At 37.3% G+C, this 19,673-nt stretch overlaps 1 protein-coding gene across 1 annotated transcript in view; it reads right to left on the bottom strand.

The window, feature by feature from the left end:
* Nucleotides 1-19,673, bottom strand: part of SEMA3A (semaphorin 3A) — a 196,321-nt gene that overhangs the window by 49,604 nt on the left and 127,044 nt on the right. The window contains exons 6-7 of the mRNA XM_040061572.2: nucleotides 18,051-18,144; nucleotides 11,163-11,282 (exon numbers count right to left, since the gene is read on the bottom strand). Coding sequence (XP_039917506.1) covers nucleotides 11,163-11,282; nucleotides 18,051-18,144 — 214 coding nt within the window. The remainder of the gene's footprint in view (nucleotides 1-11,162; nucleotides 11,283-18,050; nucleotides 18,145-19,673) is intronic.

The following is a 19,673-nucleotide window of genomic DNA, read 5'->3' as shown; positions in this document are numbered from 1 at the left end:
ATGAAACTCCTGCAAATAATGAAATATAATCTGAAAGAAAATTACACGTCATATTAAATACAGAGTTTTGTAATTAGGTGTTTCCTCTGCTCCTCTTCAAAGGCTACAGAAATATTAAGATGTCCACAGTTACAACAGAAAAAGGTCTTCATGATGTAACATTTGATATATCACAGTATTTCAGAAAGAATGAAACTTCTGCAAGGAATTAACAAATGTGAATTTACTCACAACAGATGTTCTATCTACATTTCTTGATCTTACACAGTCTTTGTGTCATCACAAAGCCCTGTATTAGGCTCAGTCCTCCTCTAGTAAAGTCTACAGCCAGAACTCTGCTAAGTACAGGAGTTGAAACAATATCTTTCATAATGGAGTTTAATATTAGCTTTACATTCTTTGCTAGTGTAACTTTTGAATTGTGTTCTTGAACTACCTGAATATGCTATCAATGTTTTAAATTCATTGACATTTCCACTTTGTCGTAAAAATAGGCTTTTAATACTACACAGTATTTAGCAGTCAAGTACCAGCCATCAGTTTGATATCAGCCGTGACATTATTTAATTTTCAGAATCACAGAGGTTAAAGCTCACTGAACTATAAACAGTTGGAAACATGGAGTGTAATCCCAAGGCACAGCTCTGCACAAGATGTAATTTAAATCATATTGCATGCTAAGCTGAAAAGGCAGTGCAGGTCCCAGAGGGCATGAATAAATCTGCAGTCACTGATTTGCCACACACATTTGTGTTGGGATTCTGTAACTGTGCAAATGTGATGTCTTCCTTTAGAGCAGAGGACCTGTCATCTACTGAGATTTGTAATTAAATAACCCAAAGAACAAAAGCAATTACTCAGCCCTACAAATATTCAGGCTGAAATGTGCGCAATTTCATGAACAAAGAGAAAGGGAAGTTCCGGAGACAGAGAGAAAGGGAGTCTGCGATAATTCATCTGTGTCTAGTGCTAGTGGAGGCTTTAATGTATAGAACAGGTATTCACATACCTGGCTGACTTTGAACTAATAATTCCGTCACCACAGACTCCACTGTGAAGTGGATGTTTCTCCGGCTAAAGAGCCAATTATGCTTCCAGCTGGCTCCATGCCACCTCAGGTGCCGGCTTTGAGCAATCAGTTGTGTTAATTGCAAGCAACACTAAATGCCTTTTGGGACAAGCAATTCACGGTTCAGGAATGTTAGTGTGAAGGGGGTAGGTTCAGCCCCATTACCAAGAACAAATCACAGACTTTGTGTAGGTCGCAGGCTAAGAGTTGGAATTTTATGGAATGGGGGAAAGAGGTGGGAACATACTGGGGGGCTGTATCCTCACATCATTAACTCTGCTGGGCACCTCAGTTAATTGATGGGGTGGGGGCTATGTGTTGGGCTGTGTGGAGCCCTTCATATTTTCAGCTTGGCAGCTCTGTTCTCCCATTCCCTCCGGTCTGCCAGACATTCTAATCCAGGCCAACAGGTCTAAGACATTGGTCCATGAGAAGATACCTCATTTGCCCGTGAACATGGGATCCTTCACAATAGTTGGTATCTTCTTTCTTTCTATTTGTTGTAGTGGGAAAAAATAGTCTTAAATATGCATAGAGATTGTTTGATATAAAGAAAATATTACAAGGATGATAGTAACACTGAATGCCAAAAATGGATGATGAAGGTCAAACGTATTAAAAAAACCACCATTGAAGGAATGAAGAGTAATAATGAAATGAGATGAGCACAATACTGAGCAGAAATCAGATCTTGGCTGCATAGGGGTCACTGTCATGTATTACCAGCTACAGATGTGGCCTGTTGTATTTTTTAGTATCTATCTTTTGACTCACTACCTCAATAACAAGCTTTAGCCAGTCATTTTTTCACAAGTACGAATTTCTAATATATTTGTCCATGAGCCCCCACACCAGCAGTATTTAAAAGAAGAACCCTGCCCAAATGTTGGAGGTGATGAATGGGAAGCTTGGATTGAATCATAAGAGGGAGTCAGTGTGTGGTAGGCAGTGGGAGGAACTGGTACAAACCTTAGTCTGCAGGTGCTTAGAAACAGTGTGCAGGCTCAGGAAGTCTTTCTAATACCCTTTAGAGGCTCAGTCCCTGGTGTCCCACACGGATGTACAAAGAAAACTTCTTAAAACAAAGCCATCTTATTTCTCCCTTTAACACAGACTAGAACATTGCCAAACACTTTTGCATCTAAAGCTGTGAATTTCATTAAATTCAATGCAACTCGCTCAGCACTCTCTATTTTTGTGTGGCTGAAACCTTTAATTCTCTCCCCACCGCCCCATGGCCAGCATGCTGCAGTCACATCACACTTAACCTTTGCCTTGGCTTCTCAAAAAAGAATTTGTTTCACTCTATTCACAGCTTCAACAGTTTGGCAAACTGCACTCGAGCACCGCGCTGGGCCTTTATATTGAACACACTAATCTGATTGTTTTTCCACTCTACAAACTTTGGGTCAACAACCAAGCTGCTGCCAGAAACTAATTAATTTGCAAACAGGCCCCATTTTCACAGGGGGAGAGCTTTTGAAACCTATGTCAGCAGAGCTGGTCACACCATGGTGACATGCATTGTCATGGCATCCACTTTTCTGGGTAATTCTCCTCACTAATTTTTCACCACACACATGAACTCAAATTACCCAGTCAACAGTAAATCTCTACTGAATGCCCACCAAACTTTGAACTTGGTGGCCTGAGAAGAGGAAATTGGTATTGACAGGGTCAACACTCATTAAATTGATGGCTAGTGCAGAAGGAAAAAAAAACCAAACAACACAAGAATGCAAAAAGAAAATTCGGATGTATGTCATATCCCAATAAAAGGGGCTGTAACAGACCCACTCCTCCTTTGTTTAAATCAATTAGTATTCTGCTGTGTGACTCCTACAAACAGATTTCTGCTTAACTCTTCTGAAGAACTGGTTAGTGACTTTTGTGAACAAGAAAGGAGGCACAATTTGGTAGTTAAAAGTCACTGGTTTTCAAGCATCAGTGCTGTGATGAGCTCTCACAGAGATCATGGGAAACCTACTTGAATTTGCAAGGTCTGTAATACAGAGCCTTTGTCTTTGGAATCCTGCCACCTAATCTGAACTTTCCTTTTGCTTAAACTGATTTGGATCTCTGCAAAAATGATAATTACAAAGAAACTGGTGTTGTGTAATTTAAAGTGGATTCTATACCAAAAGCAAAGCAAAATGCAAACTTAGAACTTGAACACTATGCTTTTTCTGGACAAATGACTCTTTTTCCTACTGAGATTTATCTGCAGGGAAAAGGGAGAGCCTTCGTATGAACTGATGCCATGTGGGTAACAGATATAGATAGATGAATAGATAGATAAATATATAGATAGAAATGATCTTTTTAATCATACATTAACTGAAAGTACTCCAGAAAGCTTTCTAGGGGAGGTTATTGCCACTGCTTGAATAATATACTGTTTGTCACCTTAAGTGGGTAGACCATCACTTTACAAAGCCATTCACTACCAACTCTATAAGTTATCCATTGAAACAAATCCATTAAAAAAAAAAAAAATCCATCTTCTTAGGGTAAAAAAAAAAAAAAAAAAAAAAAAAAAAAAAAAAAAAAAAAAAGCAGCTTTTTAGAGGAGATAGGATATCACTGGGGCTATTGATAATCGGAGAAATTGCAGGTGTTTTTTATCAGTGTGAGAAGGGCACAGACCTCTACTCCTCCCACTGAATGTACTCCTGGAGTGTGCTCATGCAGATGGATTTTTACACAGCTCCTGCCTGCTAAATGAGACAGATGAGAACTGGATTTATTTTTCTAAAGGATGACTATAGAAAGCAACTCACCTGCATCATCAAATTTGAATCTGAACACCTAAATGAGATCAGCAGTTTTGCCCAGTATAGAGGTACACTGATTTATCTACATCCAGCATCTACCCAGAGCTTGTTCTGGCTCCTTCATCCAACTGCCTTCTAGAGAAGGTGTTGGGAATGGCTGCATTCTCAGATCTCACCCCAACATGAGACTCATCAGGATTTATTGGGTTGTAAACCTGATATATGTTGATAGGCTGACCTTTCAACTCACAATTGAATAAAAACCTTAAAATTTAGCAATTTAAAGGCACATCACCAATATACGAATTCAGTGCACAGGAGTGAGTGCATATCTCAAATTGGCCATCACTGGCAAGTCTCTTTTTAGAAAGACTATGCAGCAGAGAAACTTCTCTGGTCTCCAGTGGAAACACTGAACAAAGAACTCTAAGCTCTACCATTATTTTTGATCTTATATGCACTATAAAGAGAGTCACTGAATAAATGAATTGCAGCATAGCATGGCTTCTAATCTACACTCCCAGCAATTTTTTTTGGTGTGGATAGTATGGCTGACCAAGTTAAAACCCATAAATAAGCCCATGGTTAACCATGTAATATACACATATCAGGTGTATACACAATATGTAATACTGTATACGTCATATACACAAGTCAGGTTCCTGGACTAACTTGTATCCTAACTTCCTGAAGCATACTGTGGCTATAGCTCAGACCAATATGTTTACTAATGCAAGTCCTCCTGTTCCAGGTCATATTCTGTACAGCATCAGGAAGCCTTCAAAATGTGCAGTCAGACCAGGAGAATGTTCTCTGCCTGCTTCACGTTTCCTACCTGCTTTTTCCACTCCAACCTCAAATTTGTCCGTTGGCTACTTTTACCATATTTTCAACCTAAACAGAACAAAATATCATCCACAGCACTGATGTTTAATGAAGACAATGGCCTAATCCTAAGGGGCATGGGAGGGATAGAGAATGAGAAGATTTGTTTCCTAGAATGATTTCAAATAATTTCATCTAAGCCACTTGATGGGAAGATTTTATTATTTCTGGTTGTCTTCACCTACTATCTTCATGACCTTTCTCATATTGAGAGAAACTGTTAAAGATACTCTCTAATTGCTACCTGGTCTTTGTTTTCTGAACCAAATGCTTCTCTTACTTTGTATGAAGATACAGGGAACAGTTATTAGACTGGTTCAACTGAATCAACTAGTTCAAATGCATGAGTATCTTCTGTCCAAGTATTCAGCAGGGCCTTTGGCTTCCTGACCTGTAACCATTTCAGATTAGTGACAGGATAAATGCCAAGTAGTAAGAAAGAGCCATTTATTTTCTGATTTCAGAAATTCTACGTTTCTTCCAAGAAAAAAAAAAAGGTTTGTAACAAAAAATGTATATAGAAAAAGCTTGTTAGATTGCGATGAGAAAAACAACTTAAAATTCATACTCAAGCTCTCAAATATGGATCTACAGACTTAAAGAGGAAAAAAAAACCCTGTAAATTGAGTGTGTGTTCCATTCTGTTCACAGTATTATGCCACCGTCACCATAGTTTCTGAGCACTTCCTAGCACAGTTAGGTGACATTAACATTTGTCACACATGGAATTTATCACTGTGAAATTATTTATTACTATTCTTAGCAATGAAGATAGTGGGAATGGAGGGTGGGGGAACTTATTGAGTGAGAAATGAGACTTGCAGATATGGACATGTTTTGTTCCCCAAGTGTCAGGTTGTTCATGCTTCTGTAAGCCGTGGAGGGAAAGCGTGGAACTCAGTCCACACTACAGCCTGCATGATAGGATGTATCAGCTGTTCAAATATAGAAATGAGTATTTGAAATGCAAGAAATCCTTTCACAGGAAAATCAACACCAAAAGAACAACAAAAAAAAATTACATACACACACACAAAAAATTCCCTCTCTGTTTTCACTCATAATGTTGTTTAATTATATCTTCGTAAATTTGTGGTAATGCAGACCTGGAAGAGACTTCTTAGTCTACTCACCATAGTGTCTACATAACAACACATGAAATGTTACCTGAGTGCCTCTTAAAACCAGCTAGGCTGCCTCACTGACTACTTCTACTGGACAGCTTTTTCTAATTCATTCCTATCATAGTTTAAGACTTCTAATTTGAAGACTAAATAAATTCATATACAGTTCACACTTTTTTTTTTTTTTTCCTAATGTCCTTTGTTTAAAGAGTTTTCTCTTGAAGGAGATTTGTTTTATTTGTAGCACCTATCAGCTTCTTCCTCCAATAAGATAGATCTATTTTATGAAACAACCCCAGGTACCAGCATGGCTGGGTTCTGTGGCCCCTTTGCACAGCTGTATTTTACTGCATGCGGTGTATCTGGATTGAGAATGTGTAGGGGATGAGCTGGAAAATGGGAGATTAGGAAGGCATTTAGGGACAAGGGAGTGGCACAGCAGAGGAGGCTGTCAGTGGTTATGTATAGGTAGGAAAAGAGTTTGGTGTGGTTGACCAAAGACTAATTTTAGGCTCAAGGATCAGAATACGTACACACCCAAGTCTGAGCAAGAGTAATTAATTTCTAACATTTTGATGCATTTAATGCATTTTGTTAGAGAGGTAAAAATCTTGTAAAATATCTGCAATCTTTTATTTCCATACATTAGTCTACTGTGCCATAGATCTATACTCAAAATCACGTGTGTGTAATGCCAATGCAGGGACATTCAACAAAGTGTCGTAAGTGGAAACAACACAAAGTAATGTCTATAGTTCTGTTTGAATGCCAGGAGAGTATCAAGTCCATGTTTCCTGCCTGTTAAATTTAAGAGGGCATTTTCTTTTTTATTGAACAGTCACTCCGTTTCTATAATTCTCAGCTGTTTATGTAACCGTAAAGTAAAGATTACCAAGGACAATAACCTCAGGGGACTAAGCACAGTTACTATTCCACTTTAAAAATTAAGCTATGGAAAGTATGCTAAAATAATATCATAGAGTGGTTTAAACCCATAAAAAGCAAGGAAATTCCAAGCCAAGTCTGGAAATCCAGACTGACAATCTCTCTTAACCCCAGGACTAGTAAAGAGGGTGAGTAAAGCCAGTATTTTTGGGGTGCAAACCAGATTCATAATACTATCATAATGCAGCTTTTGTGATTTCATTTCCTTTCAGATTTTGCTCAGCCCAATCCTGCTTTGCTTTTAAAATAAATGTTTATGGTTGTTAATTTTACAAAATGTTAACAATTTAAGGCCAGATCCCCTGTGCTCAAGTCAGAGAAGATGAGAGCAGCTTTAAACTCTCTCCTTCCACTCCTCTAATCTTCAGCTTAAAAAATGCCTTGGGTGCATTGCCTTTGCATTGCTCAGCATTTGCTCTGGTAGACTGCACTGCCAATTCTGCCTTTTTGCCTCCAGCCATGCCCTCAGCCCTTGCAGGATGATGGTGGGGATGGTGTACAGCAAATGCTGCCTGCTGTGCAGCAGGGAACTCCCTGGCACCAGGACAAGCTGCTCAGGCCTCTACTCATCTTCTCATCTTTTTTTTTTTTTTTTTTTTTTTTTTTTTTTTTTTTTTTTTTTTTTTTTTTTTTTTTTTTTAAAAAAAAAAAAAAAAAAAAAACAAAAAACAAAAAAAAAAAAACAAAAAACCCCCACACTTTTGCAGCAGTTCATGGAAGCAGGGCATGATCCATGCTTCTTCAAAATAACTTTATGCCTCTGAACTATGAGAGGTAATGGCACATTTAAAGGGAATCAGGTACTTGCCAACAGGCAAGACTTTGTAAGGTATATATGTAACATCAAGGCTGTTGCTCCTCATAGTAAAGCTGTGCAGATTTTTTTCAACTTCAGATTTCTTTTTCTGAGAGTTCAAAACAATTTTCGACCCATACTGGGACTGAATAAGATTGCCAAAGCTTTTTTTTGTGCAGAGAAAACCCCATGCACATACCAGAGGGGCCAGTAATGTCCGATGTGTGCGTGAACACGGCTCATAACAAAGCACGTGATTCAGTCTGAGGCACTGAACTGCAGCTTTTCATGTCCAAGATGACTTCCCTGAGCACCAGCTTATTTTACTGTGTTTTTGCAAATGCTTACTTGTCACATCTGGCCGACTCTGTATCAATAATTAAATATACACTGCTGCAGTGACTGATGTATAGCTCCCTAGCTTCTAGATGAATGCCCTCACTACATGGCTATAGAATCAGTCTCCCTTGTTTTATTTGGCTTGGTGACTGTTTAATTATTTATACAAAATGAAAGCTTTAGAAGCCTGTGAGTATTTAATATCTCCAAGGGTCTAAAGAAGTCTTTAAGAGCTGCTGGTCAGCACCTTCCCTTGGGCTGGGCACAGGTCTCTTCCCCAAAACATTATTGTAAGAAGGTTGAGCATCTCCAGAATGTGACTGTATGATCTCTGTAGTAACTCTGTGTTCCTGCTTAAATCCCAAAAAACTTAATCACTCTGTGTAATGTTGTTCTACTTTTATGCCAGTTCAGGGCAAGACAATTTCTGGGAAAAGTTTGCAAGCTCTTCATGTGCAACTGTCTTCTCCTCTCCATTTTTGGTACCAAACAGCTGTGTTTTCTGCACCATGTCAGCTCTGACCTTAGCCTTAGTACCGAAAAAGCAACTTAGCTCCTGCTCTGACTAAAGTAAACACTAGCAAGGTCTTAGAACTGGACCCCTCACCAACTAACTATTAAACTCTACAGGGATGAGAATTTGTCTCTAAGTTTGATCAGAACTGTTCTGCAGTTTTCAGTACATGCCCCTTGGAATACTGTTTTTTCACCAGAGGCTAAGTACACTGTAAAAAGCAACTAGGAAAGCAAACCCACCACTACACGGAAACCCGTGTCTTTACTAAAAAACTTATAAAGGTCTGCAAACTTAAGGTTCAAAAATAGTTTGTACCGAAAGCAGTGAACATCACATTCCACAATGAGAGCTTGTTGCATTAGAAGTATATCCACTTTAAAGATGCACAGAGACAGAGCTTCTTTTATAATTATATTTTAAAAAGAAAAATGACAAGTCAAAAATAATAATCCAAGGACTGGCATGCCTGCAGTGTTTCAAACCCAAACTATTATAATTTTTGGATTTCCATGTTTCCATGTTGAAATTAGGAGAGCTGTGTGGAAAGGCTGCCAGGATCTTATCACTGGGAAATTAACAGTAAAGCCTCAAAGCCTCTAACAGAAATGTCGTAGTGCCGATTTTAGGCCAATCTTTCCATATTAGGAAGGTAAATGTATTAAGTTGCAGTGGAGAGAGAGATTTCAAAAATGTACTTAAGGATCATTCTCTATTAAATTATGGACGGTTAATTAAAAAAAAAAAAATTCTAAAGGTTTCAATTCGATTCTTATCTTGTTTTAAATGACGTTTGAAACTTTCCATACAGGAATATAGTGCAAGAACTTTACTTAAGAGCTGGAAATCACCTTCACCCTGTGATACAAAAAATGCCTCTTTCTACTTTTGTGCTCATTTTGTAAAATACTTAAATTCAAGAAAGCTTGAGGTTCATCAGCTCCCCACCTTGAGCACAAAGCAGTTGTGGTTTCTGCACCCTGTCAAGATGTAACCTTAGTGTTAATTTGGGAAAAGCAGTTCTCACATTTAGTGCTGAAAGACTGAGAACCGAATCCACAATGGAATGACACATTTTCAGCAGTGAAGTACAGGGCCTGTGGACAATGGCTGCGTTTTCCCACTGCATAAATCCTCCTGACTCAGCTGTCATTGTGCAAATCTACTGCACAAAAGGAGATTTTGCTTGCATGATTGGGCTTTAAAATGTCATCATGACTATCGTAACAAAAGTTGATGTTGGTCATCTTTAACACATTATTACCCCACCAGGTATCAAGATAGATGCATATGTCCTTGTACTTTATTGTTTCCTGAAATCCAGAAATCTCGTTTGCTGTCATAATAAAATAACCCAATGAATACAATTTTTGTGTTACTGGGTAAACATGGATTGTAGAACTGAAACGTTATAGACCTAAATCTGTTCTCCAGACAGATAGTAGTCCATGTGAATTGCAGCAAAACTAATTTTAATTTTCAGATTAAATTTATTAGATTCATAAACTTGTCATATTAAAATACAGCTCCATACTTGTCATATGCACACTTATATGATACATGTACCCAATGTAGGTTATATACAGAGTTAATCCAATTTGCAATAGAATCTTGCAGTTTTAATTATGAGTTGCGGCTGATGTTCTTATAGATTGTATATACAGCTAATGTGATATCCAGTTTGATACTAGTAGGTCTTGACTGGCTAATAACAAAATGTGTTTTAAAACATATTCTGTTCTTACAGGTTAAAATTTGTGTGAATGGTTTGCACGAAATTGCAAACCCACATAAGAAAGCCTGAACCTCAGCAGAGACATAAATAATATGGCTAGAAGCAAAATATGTCTAAGAATAATTTGCGAATTCAAAAACAGGAGTGCAGGTGCAAGCAGTATGTACAGCAAAATTAGAGCTAGTTAACTGTAAAAAAACCTAAAATTCAAATTAACTCAGCAACTAAAGTTAGTATTACTTAATTCAAATGTCAGCTTTTTCAGACAATGAATTCTCATTTCCAAAATGCTCATATGCTTGTATAGCTAAAGCCAAGTGTAATTCCATTTGAGCTATTGGAAATTTGACTTCAGCAGAACTTGGATAGAGTACTCAGATGCATTCTAAAGTATTTTGGTACACAAAGCCAAAATCAGATTTTCTCTGAAATTATCCCTCCTCAGACATGCAAATAAACAACCACAGGCTTGATTACTAATATCCATACAATAATGTAAGCTATTGTCCCTTGCTAAATCCCTTGGAATCCCCAGTACTCTTCTCTCTTCTTCCAAACTCTTGACAACTTTCGCTTGCTCATGAAGTTCTGCTGGTTGACTTTCTGCTGGATGTGGCCAGTGTCTCCTTCAACCCAGCAAAATTTAAACCTTGTTCAAGACACAGTCCTGCCCAAGGCTCTGGACCTACTGTGTTCATGTGTGAGTGATGCCTCAAGCCTTGAGCTTTTGTCCAACTTGCATGACTGTGCTGCTCATAGTGTCTGTGTGTGTTTTAAATTTAATCACACTCCACAAATCTCAGAGTAATTAAACCAAAAATGCTTCTTTATAAATCACTTTTGATTAGTTTAACTGGTTTAAGACAGAATTCTGTTCCAAATAAAAAGAGTGTATATGCCACAGATGTTGCTGGAACAGAGCTGTGTGCTAGTCTCTAATGGGTGAATGAGTGTAACCAGAGAAATGTACATTTTACATACCATTTAGCCACCGGGAGTCGTGCTGCTCTGTTCTGATGGGATGGTGATGCCCCAGCGTTCGGAAAATGGCAAAGTCCCTGCCCATGAAGTCTGCTGCTGTGCCAGAGTACAGTTCTCCATCTGTGGGAGGACATAATTGTAAGCACCATTCCTCAATTTTCCAGTCATGGTAAGTCAGAGAAAGCTGTCATTTGTTCATATTTCACTAATAGGGATAATGGGTAGATTAAAAAACAACAAGCCATATGCAATGTATTGTCATTGAAAATAGAGATTAGACCCAATTTCTCACTGCAGAGCTTAATTGTAACCTCTCGCAAATGAGCAAATGTATCTCCTGACTGCTGGTGTGCTTTGCAAAAATGTTTGAATTCTTGGGCTGGCACAGTAGCAGCCAGTGCACCTACCCTGGCAGGCAGGAGTACGCAGCCTTAGAAAACCTACCTACCTGTGAAATTGCCCTGTTTAGAACAGGAGTTTGGTCTGGAGACCTTAAGAAGCTCCTTCCAACCTATTGGAACTGTTCCCATATTCCTATGGGAACTGAAGAGTCCAACTCAGTCACTTTTGGTTCAGAAAGTCCTTAGGTCTCTTCAATTTTTTTCTACAGAAATTATGTGTTGTTTACTTTGGTTGGTATAAGGTGGGGTTTTTTTTATTTTGTTTTGGGATTTGTTGTTGTTGCCTTTTTTTTTTTTTTTGTCTTTTTTTCTTTTTTTTTTTTTTTTTTTTCCTTTGAGTGGATCCTCGGAAAATAGTATATTTTACAGGAAAGACAGAACATGCTTTTCTCCTTTGGCCACCTTTGTAGCAGTGGTACAGGCAAAAGGCAACAGCTAAGGGAGAGAATAAATGAGATCAGTCCCTGCTACCTTGACCCCCATGCATTTCACACTGAACAACTGAACTAAAAATTGACCTGTTACACTTCAGCCCATAAATGGCTCACACAGCCTAGCTGAACAACGAAACTCATCCCAGTGTGTCCCTCCTCAGCCAGCTAGAAGTGCCACAGAGGAGACAGAGAGGGGGAAAGAAAGCCTGTCTAAATTCTAAAGAGCAGGTCAAGTTAAATACATGCCAGCTGGTTGAGAGTGTAATAATAATAAAGACATTGTAATGAAACCCAAAGAAAAGAACCCGGGATCAAAGTACAACACATATCTCTCTAACATTAATTTAGAGCTTGTCCATGAAATCACTCTGAATCAAAAATGCTAAAAATGTCTTTTTAGGACTGTGTTCTACATCTGTATGTGAAATGAGATAGCCTACCCTGTACTGTTTAAATAGAATTAAAAAGCATTATTCCTTCCAACGACTACTTTCAAGCTACCCATATTACACAGGTCCCCTGTGAAAAAGACAAGTTTGAGGATAAAATAACTCTTTCTTTAGCTAAGGTAATACATTTTTCATGGTCATGATGAACTCTACCATATCCTCATTTTAAAACACTCTTTTAGGAACACGTAAATCATTTTCATGGCAATTTTAGGTATTTCCATGGCAGAACAACCAGATCCAAGCATACCTACTGGATATTACTGGCATCTTTCCCCCTGAACACTGACACCATGAAATCACTGACTGAACCCACAGTGGCTCTGTACCATATGGTAGTCATGAAAGTCAGGAAGGGTGAAAACATGATAGCGGAAAGGCGTGGAATTGAATGAATTCACAGAAGAGATTAGAAACAAATAGACCAGTCATGCCCAGCAGGAGGTGTAATCAGAAGGGAAACAGAACAGCATATCATTAATTAACGATTTACCATTCTTCTATGTAATTTTCAACTTTTTTTGAAGGGGAGACAATCACTAAATTATAGTGATTATTATGTACAGAGTATGCAGCTGAGATTTTAAAGATCATAAAACCTTTTTGCCTGTGAAAAGGGCTTTGATGCTATGCTTAACCTTTCTTTAACCTTATCTTCATTTTCTTGTCTTTCAATCCCTAGTGAGTTCTGATAAATCAATAGAAATCAAACGGGAAAGGAAAAACCAACTAGGCCTATTTTTCTTCTTAGTTATCAACAGATCTAAAGGTCAATCAGTCAAGAAAAAAAAAATCTATATTTAATACTATACTGCTAAAATTAAATCAAATGGAGTTTGAAAACTAATAATTTGAATTATTTAGAACTGTAAGGATTTTTTTACACCTTTGTTTCTAACTTCACATATAAACACCAGTGGAAATGAACAGATTTTCCAAACTGGACTCAGCTCAACCCAAGAGGACACTACAAAGCTCTTGTGGCTTGTACTTTTTTTCAGTGGTAACAAGATAAAGTTTTGCCAATAACTGTCTTCAGAATGTTTCAAATGAGGAAGTGTCTGTAGAAAACTGTCTGAAATTTCTATCATCCCTACTACAACCTCTCCAAGTTTCAGTATACCTAGACCAGTGTCTGCAGTTTGAACTGATCTGCTGTAGTCATGCAAAAAGGGGATTTTGACTTCTTCCAGACAGAAATACCAAAGGATACCATTTATTTTTGTAAGGCTTTAGATAATTTTTGCAAAATTCAGGGTGAGCCTCAAGTCATGTCCCAGATGTGCACATCCTTTGAGTTAGTACTATGCAAAAGCTATATGGGGATTTCGCCTCCTGTCTATATAGAAGTACATTCATCTTTATTTCCCTGTCCATACCTTCTTTCGGACTGAAAATTTACCCATTGCTAGTCTGGAAAATAATCCTTTAATGTCATGGATAGTCTTCACTGTGTTATTTCTATTGTCAGCAGTTTTAATAGTTGTTTTATAAATTCTAAGAAGAAAGTGGAAATTAACAGTTGGAAAACTGACAAACATTTATCAAAGGGAAAGAATAAAGGAGAAAAAAAAAAATATATATATATATAGTCACTTTGTATTTCCAGCCCAGCAGCACAAAGAAATGACTGTCCAGAACTAAAGGATGGCCTTCAGTTGTTTGAATAGGTAAACAATATGTTTTGGACAAAAAACACCTATTGTAACGGAGTATCATGCTGACATAGAAATGTAAACAGAAATATATATATTGACTTTACTAAATAAAGAGGCTACAGTTAAAGTCCATAGTAATGCTGATTTTTAGAGGGGGAACCATTTTTGTCTGTACTGTACATAAACAGCACAGAACTCTGAATAACTCCCCAAAGTAATGAGATACAAAGATACTGAAAACTAAGCAACATGCATCTATTTAATAAATTGTTTCTATTCAGCTTTTAAATCAGATTGCATTCTGAGAGAAAATAATTAGTGGGGACTAAAGATCCGTAGGCTTTCCTTTCAAAGTAGTAAGGAAGTTGAACAAATGAAGAATATAGGCAAAACCAAGCCTTGAATGTCACAATTGCTCTCAGTGGTAAAAGGATTCACAAATAAAATCTATCCTTGGTTAAAATGCTTATTCACTAAAGTTAAGATTTTCAGACATATTGGTGGTTTGACTTCACTTCTTTTGAAGTGAACTAAAACTTCCCAGAAAGTACAGTAATTTTAAAATCTTGAACCTCATATGTACTTACTAATATCTGAGAAACAGAGTACTAAAGTTCTTCACTGGTGAAAAGCTACTGCCTTTTAGATCATATCAGTACATATTTGGGAGCATTAACATACCTAAATTGTTTAAAAATTAAAAAAATAAATAATTGTGAAATTCTAAAAGGAATTAGGAATTGTGAATTGTAAAAAAAAAAAAAAAAAAATCAATGAGACACAGGAGCACAAAAAGCTTTGAGGATTCTTGATAACCAAAGCTTTTGAAAATCCCAAATGGTCATTTCCCTAAACAAACTTATATTGGGACAATGCTTCCTCCTTCTCTGAAGGGCTTTTTTTTCCAACTATCCCAATACAATTCCTTTAGTCTAACACATATTTCTCTTGTAATTATATTCCTTGAAAACCATGCTCATTTCCTCATTTTCCTCCTGCACTGGAATACTCATGAGTGGTGCCCAGGGATTTCTTAGTCTCTACATTTCATGCATTAGCCCACTCAAATGGAGACTGTTTAGTTAGCAGCCCATAGATGGGAATGGCTACACAGTGTCTTACATTACTAGGAACTAGTTATATCATGTTCCCAGCTGGCATTTACTTTAGAGTAGGGTAGCAATAACCAACTTTAATGAACAGCTGTTAAAAAAATAACGAAAAATGTCTGCAGGTGGATGGAACAAGGAATGTATACTGGAAAAATATTGGAACAATTTAATAAAGATGAACTGTTTATTTTAGTTTTGCTTTAGTGTGGATTTTTTTTTTTTTTTTTTATACTATTGATTTTTTTAGGAGAGAGGGAAAATTGAAGATCCTCTTTACCCTGGTAAGAGAACAGGCTTCCTAGGTACTAATGGCTATTAAAGACCTGAAGTTACTTTTTCCAAATTAACCTTCATGTTTTGCCCAAATTCCTACATTTCACTTACCTAAAATTTACTTTCTAGTTATGGTGTCAAAAACATATTCTCCTTCCACACTTTGCAAAATATCTGTTTAGTGTTTCTGATGAAGAAGAGAGATAATGTTTCCCTCCTGCATGGAACCATCTAAAACACTCTTCTCAGCCTTTTTTTTTTTTACTTTCCTGATAGTTACTTTGAATTACCAATTATAACATTGAATTTTAATAAATGCTAGGGAATTCTTTTACATAGTTGCCTTCTTAAATCTTAGATAAACCATGGTGACTTATGAGGACAAATATTCTGTCATGTCAAGGGCCAGGAGTAGCTGAGATACAGCTCAGTCCAGGAGAGAGAAGCAGTGTATCAATGCCCTTGGTGCAATGCCTTTCTGGTGAAGAGGCTCCTCTGGCCTTCATGCCCACACTCACTGCTTCACTCCCTTGCTCCCAGCTTTGGAGAGCAGTTGGATCAAACCTCTTCATGCAGTCATTGCCTGGTCAGTTCATTCCCTGTTTCTCAACTGTTTTGGGGGGAGGAAATTATGACCCTTGGGTCCTCACATTACCATAAAAAACAAGGGGTTTTTTGGCAAGGAGGAGTTATTTTTTAGGCAAAGAACCAGCAGTGAATTTGGCATACACCCTCTGAAATACATACTCTGCAATACCTTTGCAGAAAAGAGCCGAAGCACACCCAATATCATAATCAGTAACACAGTGTGGCTGTGAGGCAACTATAAGGAGGCAGAGGAAGAAGGTTGCTCATATTCAGGATGCAGGAATACTAATTTTAGCTTCACCCTGAGTTTTGTGTAAGTGACTGAAGTAGAAATTAGTCACTAGCTTTGAATGCTCTATTTGCAGCATTTTCTATTGTGTTATTATACCCAGTGGCTCTAACTGGCGCCTGATTCAAAACAAATGATCATGCTCAGTCTATTCTTTATTAGAAGGAAATATACATGGAATTAAAATTATAGTGACAGGAAGTGGGCTCAAGAAAGCAAAGATATTTTAAAGACATGAAATCTAAGCCAAGGAAAGTAAGATAATCATATTTGTGACAGACTGAATGAAAAAAAAAAAAAAAAAGGAATGTGAAAAGCTAGACGTGTTGACTTTGTGGAGTTGCATACCGGGTATACCATGTAATACTGGCTTGTCATCATTCTCTTCTTTATTATATATTAAAGTAAATAGTAAAGCTATTTGCTTGAGAGTAGCTCTGCCACAAATTCAAGTTGCTCCAGGCACTAATTTATACACTGGCCTTTTACACAAGCTCTTTTTTTTTTTTTCTGTTTGTACAGGGTACAAGTTGGAGCAAGATGTGGATGTCTTTCCTGTTTTTCTTGTTAAAAAGTGTGTGTCCCCAGGTTAGCTCATCAACTGGGATCATTATGGGCTACTACGATCAGGAAATGAGACACACTTAGGACTAGATTTTGGTTGTTATCTATTTTGAATAGCTTAAATTTTAAATGCAATGTAAATAGAATAAGGGCAGCTGGTAGGCAAGGCCCTAGGATAATAATATGGACAAAGGCCTGAGGAAACCTATGTATCTTGTTATGTGTCATTTCCTGAAGACTTCTGAGATAAGAGAATCTCCAATTTTCTGAAACTATTGTTGGATTTGAAGTTGTAATAAATTGCCAGAAAGTTACATATAAAGATGTTAAAGAGAAGGTGGTAACATCTAGGCAGAGGTGTAGGGAAAGAAGTATCTGTTTCCTCCTAATTTAGTCTCACAAAACATCTTTTTCTTTTTATTGTAAAGGTGAAGTAATAACAATGAACATATTTAATTTAATTAGATAAGTTAAATCAATTAGATAAATTCAATCAATTGCATTAGTTCAATTAGACTGACATAGTCCAGTTGCTCCAAATTTACATATTTCATGAAATGAAGTATTACCAAATCAGAAACACTTAATTTATTTAAGTCTTTTTGTTCTGGCTAGGAATTTAATTTTATTTACTGTCAGACAGATCTTTTCAGCTGAAACATCACCTTAGGGCCTAGACCTGTGACTGTTCATTGATCTCCAGCTCCCATGCAAGGTAAAGTTAGGTGACAGACATTCCTTGGCAGAAGAACTGATGTAAGGAGTTATTTATTCCTGCTCTCACTTAGCTCTCAGCTGTGCTTGTGTGACCACCAGCGTGGCCAGACTGTAAACTGGGGGATTAAAATGCCTCCACCAAAGTGTAAGGGGGAAAAACACTTAGCAGAATCAAGGCTCTGCAGGGGTATAAAGCAGCCCTTCATACCTGAATCTTGGTTTACACCTCAGGACACTTGGATCAACTGTATTAAAAGTAAACCAGGATTACTTTAACCTGGAAATAAATTGCATAAAACAAATGCCTATCATAGGTGCTGCAAGGAGCAAAAAAAAAAGCAGAAAACTGGCAAATTATTTACAGCGATTGCACATCTCATTGAACTTGTTACATGGCACCTACCTATTAAAAGTGAAGCCGTCAGCAGTTTGGGATCATAAGGGCTTTTCCCTCGCCCATTTTCAAAATGTGACTCTTCCATTCTAAAAATGTTGTCCTGTAAAATAAAAATAATAATATTTTTTTTAAAAAAGGGAAAAAGCAACATTATTTGATGAAAGAACACTAAGAAGTAATTTGAACTAAAAAGATTGCAGTGTATGTGAATCATAGTGGGATTGGTGGCTTCAGGGAATCAAATTGCACTGGGTGAGGATCTGGTAAAAGTGTCCATTCTCTAATCAGTTTGTGCTGAATGCTGGTCAAAGGCAAAAATACAGACAAATAGCTCCTGTCTCTTCTGTTCCACTTCACATATAATTTATTTTCATATTAATTTTCATGGGTTTATTGAATTATTTTGCTTTCACTGAGAATACATCTGAGTAATAGTAACTGAAGAAGCAGGAATTTGAAACTTTCATCTGAAAAAATGATAAAATCTATTTTCTACTGACTATTATTTTCTGAAATGTGCCACCAATGTAGATTAGTAAATAACATGATGCTAATTTCTACTTTTCCTAGCCTGAGTATTAGTGGCTTACTATTTTATACACATCCTCAAATTCAATTTCAACTGCATCAGGAAAGCATTATTGTTGTTGTTGTTATTAATATTATTATTATTACTATTCAGTCCCTTGCGATGAAACTTTTAAAATACATGGGTTGAGGGAAAATCACAGGGGAATATAAACCAAGATTAGAAAGGGCCTCAGTCAACACCAAGTCAAATGAAGTTAAATAAATCCAAAACAATGGGCTCTTCAGTACATTTAATTACCTTAATTTTAACTGGGGGACCAAGTCTGCCAATCAATTTGAATAGTATGCTTATCCTACATTTTGCACTGAGGATAAAACCAGAAGAATACATGCTTTTTGTACAGAAGTCTCCAACATTCACAGAAGACTTGTGAAGACCTCAGCAAAATGTGGGCTTTCCATTTCCCACCTGCACTGTGGTTAATTTACACTGACACTAACTAAGTCAAGGAGCCCAAAAGAGAAGAGATTGACCTCCACCTTGGAAGCAGCATCCTCCTTGGCAACCTGCCTTCCCTATATTGCTCATCCATACTGAACCCAGGCATGGGCCAGGCTAGTAACCAAACATACTTCCAAATGGTGTTACTTTAAACCCACTGTGTCCATGATTCTGTAAGTCACAGGCTACAGATTTCATTACAGGCCTGTTCAATTACATCATGCAAGGATGATCATGCTCTGTGTATCTTCTACAAATTTTCAAAAGAATGTGAGATGGATTTCACATTTCCTTCCATTCACTGAAGAGAAAGATGAAGGGAAAATGAACTGTTAGGTGGAAAGTCATCTATGGCTTACTGCACTCTAAAATAAAAAGGTTGGATGCAGCTTCATGAAGTTTGATCCCAGAATTCAAGCTCAGTTTCCTAAGGCATGTTCTTGTACACGCAGCCTGCCTGATTATGTTTATACAGTCATCCTGTAACTGTAGTATCTGACAGAGTATTACATTTCTCTCTTTCCTGTTGTCATTCTTTCTGGTTCTTAATAATCCAGAAACATTCCTTACTTCTCTCCAGTTTTCTGTCTTTGCTC

This window comes from Hirundo rustica, chromosome 4, assembly GCF_015227805.2.
Source record: "Hirundo rustica isolate bHirRus1 chromosome 4, bHirRus1.pri.v3, whole genome shotgun sequence".
Classification (NCBI taxonomy): Eukaryota; Metazoa; Chordata; class Aves; order Passeriformes; family Hirundinidae; genus Hirundo; species Hirundo rustica.
The sequence above is the reverse complement of the archived record's forward strand: the minus strand, read 5'-3'. Positions and strand labels throughout refer to the sequence as shown.